Source organism: Misgurnus anguillicaudatus, chromosome 11 (genome assembly GCF_027580225.2).
Source record: "Misgurnus anguillicaudatus chromosome 11, ASM2758022v2, whole genome shotgun sequence".
In the NCBI taxonomy this organism is placed as follows: Eukaryota; Metazoa; Chordata; class Actinopteri; order Cypriniformes; family Cobitidae; genus Misgurnus; species Misgurnus anguillicaudatus.
In genome coordinates this window covers 37,540,343-37,556,033 of record NC_073347.2, presented here as the reverse complement: position 1 = coordinate 37,556,033, position 15,691 = coordinate 37,540,343, and the positions used below count along the sequence as shown (strand labels likewise).

General features: G+C 39.5%; 1 protein-coding gene across 2 annotated transcripts; it reads left to right on the top strand.

The window, feature by feature from the left end:
* The first annotated feature begins 1,753 nt into the window (after positions 1-1,753).
* Positions 1,754-15,286, top strand: srfb (serum response factor b). 2 transcript variants are annotated; one of them, XM_055169705.2, is made up of 8 exons: positions 1,754-2,653; positions 5,170-5,436; positions 10,021-10,258; positions 11,381-11,527; positions 11,761-11,868; positions 12,072-12,251; positions 12,447-12,523; positions 14,509-15,286. In XM_055169705.2, the coding sequence occupies exons 1-8, from the start codon at positions 2,129-2,131 to the stop codon at positions 14,599-14,601; spliced, it is 1,635 nt and encodes a 544-aa protein (XP_055025680.1). In that variant the 5' UTR covers positions 1,754-2,128; the 3' UTR covers positions 14,602-15,286. The 2 variants fall into 2 exon arrangements, with proteins under 2 accessions (XP_055025680.1, XP_055025681.1); XM_055169706.2 differs by having other exon boundaries at positions 1,755-2,653; positions 12,447-12,548.
* Positions 15,287-15,691: the final 405 nt, after the last annotated feature.

Below are 15,691 nucleotides of genomic sequence, written 5' to 3'. Positions count from 1 at the left end.
TGTGCCTTTTGGGGGGAGGCGCAAATAACCTCAAAATCAAACTTTTACTTTAGTAATGCAGTACTTTAAATAGCCATTTATCAAGTGACGATGTATCATTACTGCTTAACTAAAATGCTGAAAATGTTACTGTTAAGTCAAGTCTTAAAGCATAAAATAAATGTACTGTGAATCTGTAAATGTGAGTATAATGTGGGTTTATTATCAGTAATTCACTAATCATTACACACACATACACACTAAAGTTGTCTTATCACAGGCCCGTTTGTTTCTTTTTGCTTCAATAGCGCAGCACAAGAACTTTGAGAACGATTCAATCACATGAGGTCAAAAACATAAAAAACAATATTGATTTGCTTACAACATAAGGGAGAGGGTTAGGGGCGCACAGTCCTGCGCCCCAAGGCAGATTTAAAACCAGCCAATTAGAGCTCAGCCGCAAGTCACATTGCGTTTAACAAATTTATTGACCTATATACACACGCATTTGGGTTGCACCCCAGACACACACACACACACACACAACAAACTCAGTTTTAATTTTTTTTAATAAATGATAACATGACTAACTGTGAAATAGTACAACTAAATGATTTTATTTTGTATTAATTTGCACTATATATTTAACTTTTTAGTAACACGTGAAAGTAGCTTTTTGCCACTGGTCTCAGAACAAAGGTGGTTTTTCAAAGATACATAAAAGGATTTCCTATGAAAGCAGTTTTGTTTTAACTTTTATTTTGACCAAAAAAATGTATGAACTTTTATTGAAAATAAATGTATAATGCAATAATAATATAATGCATACAAGATACAGGGGTGAGAAATACATCATATATTTTGAAAAAGTTAAAAGGGTTTTTCTATTAGAAAATCCCCTTACTCAACTGTTTTTTGATGACGCTCTGTGGGTATCGATTTGTAATGTTAAGGCCACTGGTCAGGGGCGGTACTCTGGTTCTTTGACATAAAACATATTGCTGTTGGTTAGTAGCCTTATTTTTCTGAGGTTTAATTACACAAAAAATATGAAAAATGAATGTATTTTATAAAACTGGGACCCCCTGGCACCATCTTGCGGCCCCCTGTTTGAGAACCACTGTTGTGACTTATCCTCGTTCTCCCAAAACCCTAAATCTGTGAAGAGTCTGTCACGAGGGGACATAGTATCTTTAAAACCTAAATTAATTCTTTTTTTTCTCTCAAACAGGCATTGTTTAAAAATACTGAAAACTAAAGCATCTTATGTAGTGTTGACTCCCTATGACACATCACTTTTATTGTTTTCTAATCTTTGTAAGTCAGTTTGGATAAAAGCGTCTGCTAAATGAAAATGTAGAAGAGGAGAAGATTAAATCAATCTAACATTTTACATCTAAACCAAATACACTGAAACATTTTTTACTCTTATTATACGAGGCAGATTGTAAACAAGCCCACAATACTATCCGGATTTTGACAACAATTTATTTATGCACTGGGATGTCCTACTGAAGAGGAGCAGAGCCGTTTTGTTTTTGTGAGCGCAGCATCTTCGGTATTTATGCAAATGAACATAACCCGGTAACCAATGGCGTTGCAGGCTATTCCCCGCAACCCTATCGTTGATCGTCACCGCGACTCGCCATATAAGGACAGGCATCTCCAAAATAGGAGACGAGCAGCTCTTTATAAGGAGGTAAGTAGTTCGGGCACGTACAGATCACTCCGCTTCTGCTCTCAACTTCTGATTAACAACTCTAACGGTGTAATGATTGACAGCTGTCAGCAGTGCGATCTCACCTATGATTGACAGCCGTCAGCAGTGAGATCTGAAGTAACACGCAGAGTTTAATGAGGTGCTTGTCGTACACGTTTACAGGTCGCACTACCTGACACTGCGGAGCGATCGCAGACGTGCGCTCACCCCTTCTTTCCTTTTAGAGAAAGCGCGTGTGTACGGAGGATCAGGAGGAGGTGACAGAAGAAGGAGGCACGGCAGCATCGTTCATCAAAGTTTCGCGCAGACGCCGCCGAACCGAGTTTGTTTACCTTCCCCTCGATTGCGTGTATGTACGCGGCCGGTCACGGGCCCGTCGCTCCAGCGCTCCGCTGCCGTTAATAGGAAGCCTTTCCTCCGGTTTATAGGATGTTGTCCAGTCAGAGCGGAGCGGCGCTGAGTGGGAACAGATCCACGGCGGGAAAGAGCGGCACGGGGCTCATCGGCGGCGGGGTTCGGACGGGACTTGTCCGTTCTGCTCCGGTGGGGATGCTCGGGGGGAACGGAGGCAGACCGGGAAATGCGAGTCTGTTGGGACCCGGTCAGCTCATGGGTGCAATGGGGGTCGGGATCCCCGGGAGATTTGAGCCGGATAAAGAAGGACTCGCGCACGGGTCTGGCGGCTCGGACGCGGACTCTGATTCGGGCGATGATGACGAGCCCTCGGGGAGAGGAGGAGGCGTCAAGCGGGAGAGAGCGGAGATGGAGGCTGCGATGGCTGGGCAGGAGGCGAGGTTAACCGCAGGGGGATTCGGCGCGGTCCCGGGCGGAGTGGCCGGAGCGAAGCCGGGCAAGAAGACGCGGGGCCGCGTGAAGATCAAGATGGAGTTTATAGACAACAAACTGCGGCGGTACACGACCTTTAGTAAGAGGAAGACCGGCATCATGAAGAAGGTGAGGACACGTGAGAGATTCATAATGATAGCATGATGATGATGATGATGATGATGATGATGATGATGATGATGATGAGGATGAGGATGAGCAGGATGTCTTCAGAAACAACTCGCTCTACAGTACCCAGTACAGTTTGAATGGTGACTGATGGGTTAAATCAAAAGTTGTCACTCATGTACTACAGTAGAGTAAAACCTTGTGTTTACCATGGTTGGTATATGTATGCATTGGCAGACGCTTTATCCAACAGATCATTATAATTAATACTTTATTATCAGCGTGAACACACACACACAAACGACGAATCTATCCCATCACTTCTGGGCATTTAATTTATTATTATATTCAAGTATGAGATTTGACAGGTGTACAGAATCTGACATTAAAGTAAGAGATCTCAACTGCGTCTTCAGCTCTCCTGTGAATAAAGTCTGCAAAGAAATGTCAATTAAAGTCCTCAAAAGCAAACTAGCTTTGACCTCCACTTTCATTTCTATGAAGAATCGGCCCAGTTGTGTGTGTGTGTGTGTGTGTGTGTGTGTGTTTGTTTGTTTGTTTGTTTTTAAGTTGTCTTCTGCTGTTTTTGTCAGTGTGATGCGAAGATGTTTATATTTGGCAGATGCTTTTATCCAGAGAGTTGTGCGGTGCGTTGTTTTCTTATGTATGTGTAAAACATGAACTATACTCCAATCAGTACAAGTGAAAGGGAATCAATCCCATAATGACCTCTGTGTTGTTTCTCTAGCAGTGGAGCTACAGGGTTCATGTCTGTGTGTGTGTGTGTGTGTGTGTGTGTGTGTGTGTGTGTGTGTGTGTGTGTGTGTGTGTGTGTGTTGAGAGAGAGACTGTGATATCACATGTCGTCGTCTCATTTGGTTTAATGGTGACCTGAAGTGACAACAGACACGATTGAATCTGAGCTTTAAATAGAAACCAGCAACTGATATTCTCTCTCTTACAGACTCGTGTGGATCTTCAGACCAAACTAGAATCAATTTAAAAAGACTTTTACACTCTACAGATGTTTATTCACACCAGTTTTTAAGTGTTTATAGTTTGATCAAGACCCACAACACTAACCCTAACTCATGCAGGTTTGCACCACAAGCAGTTTTGCTAGTTGACTGACACAGACTTCAGTATTATTTGTCTCTGTATATTCACATCTTTCTTTGATATGAATCAAACACACAAATACTAAAGGTCCATGTATTAATGAATGAAGGGGAACACACACACACACACACACACACACACACACACACACACTCACACACCTGTAAACACTTACAGTTACTAATGTCAGTAAATGTGTTTAACACAACCCAATCTCCTGTGATTTACACTGATGTGTTAGTAGCTGCTGTGTGACAGCTGAACACACATTGTGATGACATCAACACACAGAGAAACTGCTGTTTTACAACTCACACACTACACCTGCTACACACACACGCACACTAATACATTGTGTGTGTGTGTGTGTGTGTGTGTGTGTGTGTGTGTGTGTGTGTGTGTGTGTGTGTGTGTGTGTGTGTGTGTGTGTGTTTCTTCTGGTTTGGATTATGATGTGAATCAAACAGAATGTAATGATGTATGAGATAATTTGTGATTTTTTTATGTGTTTGTTGTTCAGTGTATAGTTTCTTACAGCTGAACATTGACAACACTTTTCTGTTGTTGAATGAATTGTGTTTTATTTTTTCATGTAATATTTGAGTAAATGACAGTAGTAGAAAAGGACATTTTAATCATTTTCTGAAAATGAAAACTTTCACACTTTTTTAGAAATCTTAATAGTAATGTTTGACAGAAGCAGTAATGTTATGAATAATGTCCGAGTGACTGACTGTAGATCAGACCGTATATCATCAGACACATAAGAGTGTCTGTCTGAACACATTCACACTGATCATCAGCTCTATTTCTAGTCTCTTATCTCACGTTGTTTTAGTTAGTCTGATGGATTATCTGGGTCAGTTTAAGAGCTGGTCTTTGCTATCTGTTGCTAATATTAATGTGATGTGAATTTAACCTACAGCGGTGAACTCTATTCAATATACTAACTGTGTATGTATGACCCTGCCTGTAAAAACCCAGTTAAAGTTAAATTATTTTTAGGTTTTCTACATAAAGTCATCCTAAAAAATGTAAAGATCATTCTGTGCTGAAAATATAATCTTCATCTCTTTAACAAATATTGTCATCAAACTGGGACTTTAGTCTGGATTATACAGACACAGTCACAAATTTTGTTAAACACTGTTATGTCAAAATCTAATCTCATCATTCAGTTTAATTCACAAATTCTGTTTAAAAATTAGTTTTGTACACAAAAGTGCATGTTTTTGTATTTATATGAGTCAGTGGCCATCCTGCTTTTTAAGATATTAGCACTGACCACTGAACCATTAAAACTCTTGGTGATGTCTGAAAGTTAATTTTGTGATGAAATCAGATATGTTCTGATGATGTAAAGTGTCTGACGTATGATCTGATCTGTGTGTTTAAAGGCATACGAGCTCTCCACGCTCACAGGAACACAAGTTTTGCTCTTAGTGGCCAGCGAGACGGGTCACGTCTATACGTTCGCCACACGCAAACTGCAGCCCATGATCACCAGCGAGACAGGAAAAGCTCTGATCCAGACCTGTCTAAACTCTCCGGACTCTCCGCCGCGTTCGGATCCGTCCACAGACCAGAGGATGAGCGCCACGGGCTTTGAAGAAACGGACCTCACCTACCAGGTGTCAGAGTCAGAGAGTATCGGTGAAACCAAGCTGAGTTCTTCTGCTTCTCTTTTGTTCATGAAGATGTTGGATTAGCTGTGCCTGATGCTAATTTAAAAGATTTACAATCATAATTTTGTGCATGTTGATGCCTCTTTTTGGCCTATAAATGACATGAATAGAATCTTAAAGTTAAGAGCTGAAGTATTTCATATGTCTCGTTGTGTCAGATCTTTGTTTTCACTCGTTCTTACTGCAGCACATTTCCAACATTCACATGTTTCATCTGAAATAAACGTATTAAAATAAAATTGTTGTGGACCTGTGACCTTCACACAGTAGTTTGTTGACTTCTTTAGCCATAGTTAAATGCTGTAAGAGAGATGCTACAAGTATAATGTGTGTGTGTGTGTGTGTGTGTGTGTGTGTGTGTGTGCGTGCGTGCGTGCGTGCGTGCGTACGTGTGCGTGAGTGCGTCCTTTTGAATGTTGAGAGTTCAGTTTCAGTGATTTGGATCAAGATTAGAGATGTTCCAGTACATTCTCATATGAAAGTTAGCAATAGTTGCAGTAGACATGATGCCTGTTATTTATTATATTAAATGATTACAGGTTTGATATAGTCAATAAAAACTATATCATAAGATTATTATTATATTTATTAGAACAGTAAAATGTGCAATATTACTATATAGCAAATTACATTCTCTATACATTAGAACATTTCCTATTTTTTCTTTGTTTATTTTTTTCTTTGCATTGTAAAGTTGCTTTTAAAGCAATGAAACATTATAAAGAAGTGCTAAACAAAAAAACTGTGACTTCACTGTGGCCGCCATAATCATCATCATCATCATCATCATGTACTGTATGGTTTTCTGCTTTATCAATATTAGATATTTAGACTCTCTCTCTCTCTCTCTCTCTCTCTCTCTCTCTCTCTCTCTCTCTCTGTCTCTCTGTCTCTCTGTCTCTCTCTCTCTCTCTGTGTCTGTCTCTGTCTTTCTCTCTCTGTCTCTTGACATTCAGATAAACACTGTTTGCTTTGAGCTTTTACTCGTGCACCTTCATCTCATTGATAAAAGTGTGATTCTGTCTCTATGGCCTTATATGGTGAGGTTTCCCAGCACACTGTTCACTGGGCCTCTTACATTCCCGTATGAGCTGCAGCTGTCTGTGGACTCGCTGGTTTGGTGTCTTCTGCTCTGGTGTGAGTTGGAGGTTGTCTGTTTTAAGTTGGCTTTTGTGCTGGATGGAGATTAATAGAGAATGATCGTCTGTGAGTCCTTCAGCAGCAGGTCAACAATGACCACAGTGGGACAACAGTGGGTGCAGATGGCCATGCAGTAGTGTAGCGGGACAAAGGCGGACACAGGCAGAAGTGACGACGCAGGAGGATGACGGGTGTAGGCAGCTGTGCTTCGACATGACAGTGGGCACAGGCGGCAGTGGAGCGGAATGACTGTGCAGTGAGATGGTGGAGAGCGTGGGCAGCAGTGTAGTGGCACGATGGGAGGTGGCAGTACATCAGGATCCTGCAGTCGTTTAACTATTGAGTCTAGTGTTTCTATTGGACATCGCAGCACAGAATAACACACATTCTCGTGTCATATACGATCTATGCGCCGGCTGTGTTTAAAACACTTTGTTATTAATAATAGTTTTGTTGTTACTACCTCTATCTTGTGTGCTGTTACTTTTCTCTTGACGGGACCTCAGACGAGCCTACATCACAAAAACTTAACCTCATCCTGTTTAATTAACCCACCAACAGTTAACTCATCAGATACTCATCTCTCCAGATTAATCAGTGTGATGCAGCTGCATAGATACATTTATTATTTGGCAGATTTTAGTTCTGCATTAAACATGATCATACAGGTATCAGACAAAATTTGGGTTTCAGTGACTACATATGTTTCTGGATCAAAGACTTTCTTATAAACTACAGACTGTGAAGCTGGGCAATCATGATTCAGCACTGGAGCTCCACAAGGTTGTGTACTGGGTCCTCTGCTCATCTTACTCTATATCCGTTACTTTACACCAACCCATAGCACAAACACAATCATTTAATTTACAAACTACACTAAGGCAACTAAATTCTGTCTAAATGGGAACAATAAATATCATAACCATTATAAGCTTCAGGGTTTGTGTGCAATGTCTAAGGACTATACTAACTATTTATATATAAATTCTTAATTTTTAAAATATTTGTGATACAAACCACAGTGTGGTCCCAGAAACTTTGAAGATCATCATTAAGACAGATTAATTCAACTTATGCTTAAGTTTATGCATTTTATTTAGTGTAGGTATAAAGAAGCGCAGCGACGTCCTTATAAGAGTCCATTAACTCGACTCTCTCTCCTGCTGTTGGATGTCCACGTGTTAGCACTATGATCATGTGATGTTTTTTAGGGTCACTCACATGTAAACATGTACAGATCTCAGATGAACATTACTTTAATTCATCTGTCTGAACGTCAGTCCACAATTTGATGATCTTCCTTACGCTTTATAATTTGTCAAAAATTGTTTCAGACTTGGCGTCGTCTGGTCATTCTGAGCATTACTGAGTCTTGATTTGTGTCAGTATGTTTAGATCAGGGGTGCCCAAACTTTTTCCTACCAAGGGCCAAAAATCAAACATAACTGAGGGCTGCGGGCTGAAAGTAAATGTTGCTTTATAATTTTCTAATATTTAAAAAATAAATAAGCAAACATTACAACTGTTTATGCATAACTAATGCAAAAGAAATCATTTTGCCAATCTTTTTAAAATGTCCTTTTATTCACTTTTAATTCCTTGCCTTTAATTTCAGATTTTTTGTAATGTACAAATTAAACAAAAATGTTAATTTTTTAGAAAATGTCTAATTAGAAATATGAACATCTGTGTAAACGACGTTTATCCTTTTTTCTTAACTTACATGGCATGACGGGCCAAATTAAAGGTCATTGTGGGCCAACTTTGGCACCTCTGGTTTAGATCATTGGGAGACAGACCGCCTTATCACAGAGTTTGAATGAGACAACCGAGCTGAGAGAGATAAAGAAATCCTGTAAACATGCGCTCCTGTGAAGTATGTGATGTAAATGAATCCTCTGAAGTTGTGTTGTTGTTGTTGTTGTTGTTGTGTGAGGCGCAGGGCGTCACAGACTGTTGGTCTCTGTGTGTTGATTTGAGCAATGTGTGAATGTAATAAGAGGGGCGGTGAGGAGCTGAAGGGGTCGTCGTCACCATTGGCTGCTCTTCTCTCACTTGGGTTGCTTTGCCTTTTTTAGCCGTCGCAAATGAAGCCGTGAATTCCACATCGCTGGCAGGGTGACAAGAGCGAGACGGCAGCCGGCAACACGGAGATTAGAAAAAGGCTGTAGACTACAGAAGAATAGACAGAAAGTCTATCTGGCCTTTAGTTAATCCAGCTGTTATATTACTCTTAATATAAATAATGCATTAAAGATCACATAGAAGAAGAACCAGACCTATATGTCCCCCACAATTCACTGCAAACACATTCCCATCCGATCAGCCAATCATTTCCCTGTGAATTAAAACACATTTCTCTTATGAAATATCCCAACATAGTTGGAAGTGTTGACTCTCAGACTGAATGAGAAGCAGTTTGTTGTATGTTTGTGTTTCCTGACAGCTGTAACATCTTTAGCTGTTCACACACCCATTCAAACGTCCGTCACTTTCTGATTGGTCAGGTCTCTGAACCTCTGACCTAACCCAAGTTACATATAAACATGTGTCATGATCATCAATATGATATTTTACTCTTCATATGAATATTACAATTTGTTTAGAGACCTGTTTATAAGTTGATTGTGTTTGGTTAGGGTTAATACTATAGTGATATAATATGATCTACGTACTTAACTAAGTGCTCTTCTTGTGAAAATGAATCATGGTTAAACTACATTAAACAGTTTTATTTTTTACTACATATGCATTTGTCAGACACTTTTATCCTAACACCGCTTAAAGCTGAGCTACTTTCATGGTACCTAAACCCAGGATTGGCACAAACTAATCTTATTTAACCAACTAAACAAACAGCAGGTTAGATCAGTGCTGTTATAATCCTAAAACAGAGAGAGAGAGTCTCTATGAATAAAGTGTTATGTCATCAGTGTTAAGTTTAACTTATCATATATAGTATGACATAAACATTGTCTTTTATGAATGAATTTTAGATATTTCCTCTCAGTATCAGAAGAAAAAATATAACAGATGACCTGACACACATTGAGAAAATGTCGTAATTTGAGTTTTATCGTGAAGTATAAAATTGATCAGGAATCATATTAATAAACATTCAGCTTTATTTTCATGTGAAATATAATTTCATCTTTCGTATTTATGAGATAAAGTTGAGAGCAGTTTTGGTGTGGTCTCATCTCTCATACGGTTCTGACCCTCTCAGTTTTTGAGGATCTGTTGTCATGACAACCAGGCAGTCACAAGTAAAGCACGTTAAACTAGTCTTGAGTGTGAATGGGAGGTTTGTTGAGGTTTGTATGAGTTAAAGTCTGGTGCTGATTAAACATTACAATCATTTTGAGTCAGTTTTATTAAAGATGATGTCATGAGTGTTTATGAATAATTCATTTCTTCATCCAGGACACACTAAAACCAGCGTTCACCGTGGCCAGCCTGCCCGGCACCAGCAGCTCTCAGACGACCGTACCCACCACATCCACCAGCATGCAGGTCACCAGCGGCCCCAGCTTCCCCATCACTAACTACCTGGCACCCGTCTCTAACTCACCTATCACAGGTGCCAACGGTTCGGTACTGAAGAGCGCAGGAGCGTCAGGAGGAGTCGTGCAGTTACCCGGTGGATTTACCTTCATGTCAGGTGAGCAGCAGCAGCTCATTTATGGTGTGAATAAATCCTCTCTCACTCCATTTTAGTCTGAAGTTGTATTGTTGGAAGTTGTATTTTGGCCTTCATCAATGTAACATTTTACACAAAAGAGCAACACAACTCCATTCTTGATTTCATTCTGCTTTGATCATGTTAAAGATTGATCTCAATTCACTCCTAGTTTTGCCTGTTTTGTAAGTGATGTTATCAGTTGACAGCTTTGCTATCATGGCCACTTGTCAGCATCACTTTGAATAATATTAACCTTTGCAGAATAAAGGAGTCGTGTTTGTGTTGAGTATTTGAAGGTTTCGTTCATCTCATCTCAAGTTCACAAAGCATCAGAGCGTCTCTAGTGCCTCTGATTGCCATTATAAAAGAGGATTCATTTGCATGAGCCAACAAAAGCAGCGGATCGCTCGCACAAATGAATATTCATTGACGTTTAGATGATCTCACGGCTCAAACCAGACGTGACCGTCAGTAAATCTGCTGTGAATCGTGGGAGAAAGCGTGAGATGTCCTGATGCTATGAGTGTAGGATGAACGTACATTAGCTCCGGTGCGAGTGGGTGCAGATTATATTTATATCATTATCACAGTTTCATCTCTGATGTATTCGGGGATTGTGGTCTGAGCAGACGTTTGCTGTTTGACTGTTTTCCTGTCAACACGCTGTTTCCTGCATCAGCATTTCTCAGCTTTTTAAGATGGCAGACAGGTGGCCCGTCAGTCTGCTCGGAGACGTCACGTCCTCTGACACCGGCTGCTGTAAATGACTGCGGTAACAGCTGCACCATCCACCTGACAGACTCCTGCTCACCTTTGCTTTCTGTTTTCCTGTCCTTTTGTCAGTGTGGTACAACGATGTAATAACTGAATGATTTCAAAGATCTAAAGTATTTATATTTTTATTAAATATAGTACATGATAAACGTACTCAGGGAAAAATGCATGAAATCAATCATGTTGAAAACAGTGTGTTTAGGGATGTGCACGAGTAGCCGAATATTTAGCATTACTAGTTAGCATTATACAGTAGAGTTAACGTCAGTCAAGTGTCTCGTTTCTGCTCTTTGTTTCTCCACACTTCTTTTTTGTTTTATTTCCCAGGCACTTCGTTTGCATCTGGGGCTCCCAGCATTCCTCTGGGTCAACTGCAGCAACATTCACTCGCCCTCCAGAGTTCAGCGGGTCACACCGCCTCCAATCAGAGCCAACAGACTGTGTTTCGCCTGCCTGCCACCGTTTCTCTCACCAGTGAGTGAGCACCTGTAACCTGTACTTATACAAAGGATAAATAAAGCATATCTGAAATAAATAAAAGTATTGATTTGTTACTTTAATGATATTAGTTTTTTATAGTTTGTGTTTGCTGCAGAGATCATACACACATATAGGGAGGAGCACTGATGTAAAGACAAACAGGTGTATTTGTGTTTGATCAGACACAGTGTAGAGCTGAAACGTGTTGTGTTGTGTTTGTGTGTTAGGCGGTGCTTTACCCCAGCAGCTCCAGGCCATCCAGGTTCAGCCCAGCACTCAGTCTGGATCCATCAGCACCAATCACAGCGGCACAGACACCAGCACTGTGTCTACAGGTACAACAAACAGAAAGAAACAAATGAAAGATTGTTTCCAAGTAATAATGAACCCAGGGACAAGAAAACTGGCTGCATTTTCATATGAAACAGCTGTTCCTGAAGTTCTTGTAGTTTAAAGTTTACTCTGTCTGTGTCACACTGACATCTAAAGATGAAAGAGTGTAAGTACAAGTCTCTCTCTCTCTCTCTCTCTCTCCCAGCATCCATCGTCACGTCATCAGTGTCCACCTCTATGACGGGTCACATGATGTATCCCAGCCCACACACAGTCATGTATGCATCAGCTCCTACACTTACAGACGGAGGTCTGACCGTCCTTAATGCCTTTTCACAGAGCCCGTCTGCAATGCAGGTGTCTCACAACCAGACTCAGGACACAGGTGAGTGACACAAACACACAAACATTGTGTCACATTGAAAACTGCAAAATATAACAGTAAGACTAATATTATGAAATGGACAGTTTTCCTATTTTATGTGTTTAGATTGAATGAGACAAATTGATGTAAATATGAAAAATAGTCTTAGAGGTGTGTGTGTCTCTCTCTCTCTCTCTCTCTCTTTGTGTTGATCAGGTGCTGTTTCTCAGGTCTTTCTCACAGCGTCTCCTGGTACAGTTCAGATTCCCGTCTCAGCGGTTCAGCTTCACCCAGTACGGCAAGATCAGCATTTCACAAGTGAAACTCTTAATATTCTTTTATTACCCAGCATGCCTCAGGCTACACTAACACACCGAATGTCACAGCATGATCGCTTACACACGCTTTCAAACACAGCGCAAATAGAAGATTGGATTGCTTTCATTCCTCGTGATGAAATGATAGCTTCATCAGTTTGTAAATGAACAATATGAGACTTTATAGTTATAATCACGCTCGGTTGTAGTAAAGGTGCTCTGAACAGGATTTTTGGGGGCTAATCACTGATTATTGATCTTAGGGTCTATTTAAAGCCTTATTTATTATTTGGCATATTTTTATCTGTTTGTAAAAACAAAGTATTATTAATGATTAAAGATTAACTAAATGATTTCAAAAACAACTTAAACCATAGCAGACAACGCTTGGTTATTGGGAACAGTGTAGAGATTAACAAATAAAGCTGCTGTCAGTTCCCAGTGCAAGACTAACAAACCAAACCCACTGCAAATTCACATCTCCTGATATGTCATGAAATACCACAGCTGCATAACCCTATGAGATGATATTTTAAATGATTAGTAATAGTAACTATTATTATTAATAATGTATATAAATGATCAAGCAAAGCAGCTTCAGAAGTGTCTTTAAACTGAGGTGGATATCAGATGTTATAAACATATTGGAATCATGATTATTAATGTCAGAATATCTTTTACACGCCATATTCTTTAACACAGACAAAACAAGGATGAACAAAGTTTATGGATGCGGTTTTAAGCATTAGTAAATTAAGTTAAGTCTAGTAGCTTTCAGTTCAATTCAATTTTATTTATATAGTGCTTTTCACAATTGTTAATTGTTTCAAAGCAGCTTTACATGAATAAATGTAGGAAAAGCATAGAAAAGCGAGCGTAGTAATAATGTAACGTATACAGTAATGTATTAAGTTAAGCCAAAGGTGACGGACTCTCCAGGGGACGATAAAACTCCCTAGAAGAAAAACCCTCCTGGCTAGTCCAGAGGGAAAACTCCTAGGAGGAGAAAAACCGATCACTGGAACTCTCAATGACTTAAGTTTAATGTCACAAAACTCGCATTATAATGAATAATTCTGCACATATCTTACTTTCATTGTATTTAAATCATATTGTTCATGATAAAAGCACACATTTATCAAAACATTGAGGTGTTTAATGGACTGATCCAGCCTGATAAGGTTGTGAAATGTTTAGGGTGCTTTTTTGGCACAAACGTAACAAACATGGATGCCGCATAGACTCGGCACTGAAACAAATTTTGTTGATCTTTTTGACCCTGCTGCCACTAACTTTGAAAACTGCTCATATTCATTTACGTGACTAACCTTCAGATGTCTGATAAGGTTGTGAAATGTTTAGGGTGCTTTTGTTGGCACAAACGTTACAAATTGCAGAAGTGTGAATGTAGTCAAGTCAGTAGATGAGTTTATGCAGAGCTGCGCAGACGGACAGGAGTATGAAAAAATCACAGCCACACAAGAACTCAATCACTGCCCTGTGTGCTTACAAATCACTCTTGTGTAACTTTTCTGTCATGCGGCGTTGAACACATCTAGTTTAACAGCGAGTCTCACAAGTTTTGCGGCTCTTCTGATGTGCTTCTTCAAACTTCTCTAAACGTTTATTGGCTGATAATAATCAGCACCCAATCAATCAGAGCACCCTTATAAACTAGTGTGCTGTTTAACTAGACAGCAGTTTAAGACATTTACAAAAATTGACTAAACAGTTTAGTCTAAGCAAAAATGAACTAGTTTTGCTTAATATTTGTAGCATATTAGTGTATAGTGTGACTTCTTACAGTAAGCTGAAGTTAATGTCTGTAATAAACTCATGTGAAGAGCGCAGCTGCTGTCAGTCAGTTATGAGGTTTTACTTCAGTGAGGACGGTGCTACAGCAGACATCTCATTAAAGTTTGTGTGTTGTTTGGGTCTTGATGATATTCTCTGTTGTGCAGATGGTGATTGGTCAACAGTCCAGCGGCAGCAGTAAACTGACTGAACTTCAGGTTGTCAATCTAGATGCCACACAGAACACCAAGAGCGACTGACAACAGAGACTCACTGTCTTATTTATAAATGCCTTTCTATTTTTCCTCATACAACAAATGTGTGTGTGTGTGTGTGTGTGTGTCTGTGTGTGTGTGTCTGAGTGTGCGCGTGTGTTTAAGGGCAGATGTACACCAACTGTGTAAATGAATGAATGAATGCAGGTCAAATCTGTGTTAGACAAGTGTTGGAAGCCAAGCGGTGATGCCAAACATTTTTTTAATTGCATTTCACCTCTTAAACTCTGTGAACCCGGCCTCGAGTCAAAAATCATCCAAATGTTTTCAAATGTCATTGTTGTGTTTGAAAAATATTGCACAGAGTAAGAGGTTAAATCTGTGAGATTTAGTGATCTCGTATGTAAGTTGTGTTATGTTTGGCATAAGGGACACTGGGTTAATATTCTGTTAATTTAACTTTTAGTGAAAAAGACACAGAACAATGTGTGTAAATGTACATAATCTCTTTTTTAATATCTGAGGTTTGTGTGTGTGTGTGTGTGTGTGTGTGTGTGATGACATGTAGCTGTTTTTATAGATATTTTTATATATGTTGTTACTCTTTTGCTTGTAAAATCAACAGTTTGACTCAGCATGTAAATGAATGTAATATAAGCATATTATATTGATTTATACACAATGTAATGATGAGAAAGAGATGATTTAAGATTAAACTTTCTTCTTCTTTCTCGTGTAAAATGATTGTGCCAAATCACGTCAGAAGAACGGTGAAAGAGAGAGAGGGAGGGTTTTGAAACGGCTTGATATTTATCTCTTCTATGAATCAAACAAACGGTTGCCTTTACAGACTGAACGTTTAGTTAACTGTTTCAGTTTGTGGATCTGCAGGTTTAAGACTTTAACCGAATGAAGTCTGGTGGTAGTGATCTTCCAGAAGATTGTGTTTGCCCTGTCAATCAATCTCTGTGTAATAAAGTGAATCACTACAGTCAGTCAGTTAACAACATTATGATGATGATGATGTTTCTGTCTGTGTTTATCATGTTGTGAAGTGAAGAGAGATCTCTCTTCACATTTCATCATACTTTTTTTGCATTTTCTTACATTATTTTATATTAGTTTCTGATCTTCA

Coding starts and splice junctions, on each gene's coding strand:
- srfb (XM_055169705.2), top strand. CDS start 2,129: ATGTTGTCCAGTCAGAGCGGAGCGGCGCTGAGTGGGAACAGATCCACG. Junction 2,654..5,169: donor AGACCGGCATCATGAAGAAG/GTGAGGACACGT, acceptor GTGTGTTTAAAG/GCATACGAGCTCTCCACGCT. Junction 10,259..11,380: donor TGGATTTACCTTCATGTCAG/GTGAGCAGCAGC, acceptor TTTATTTCCCAG/GCACTTCGTTTGCATCTGGG.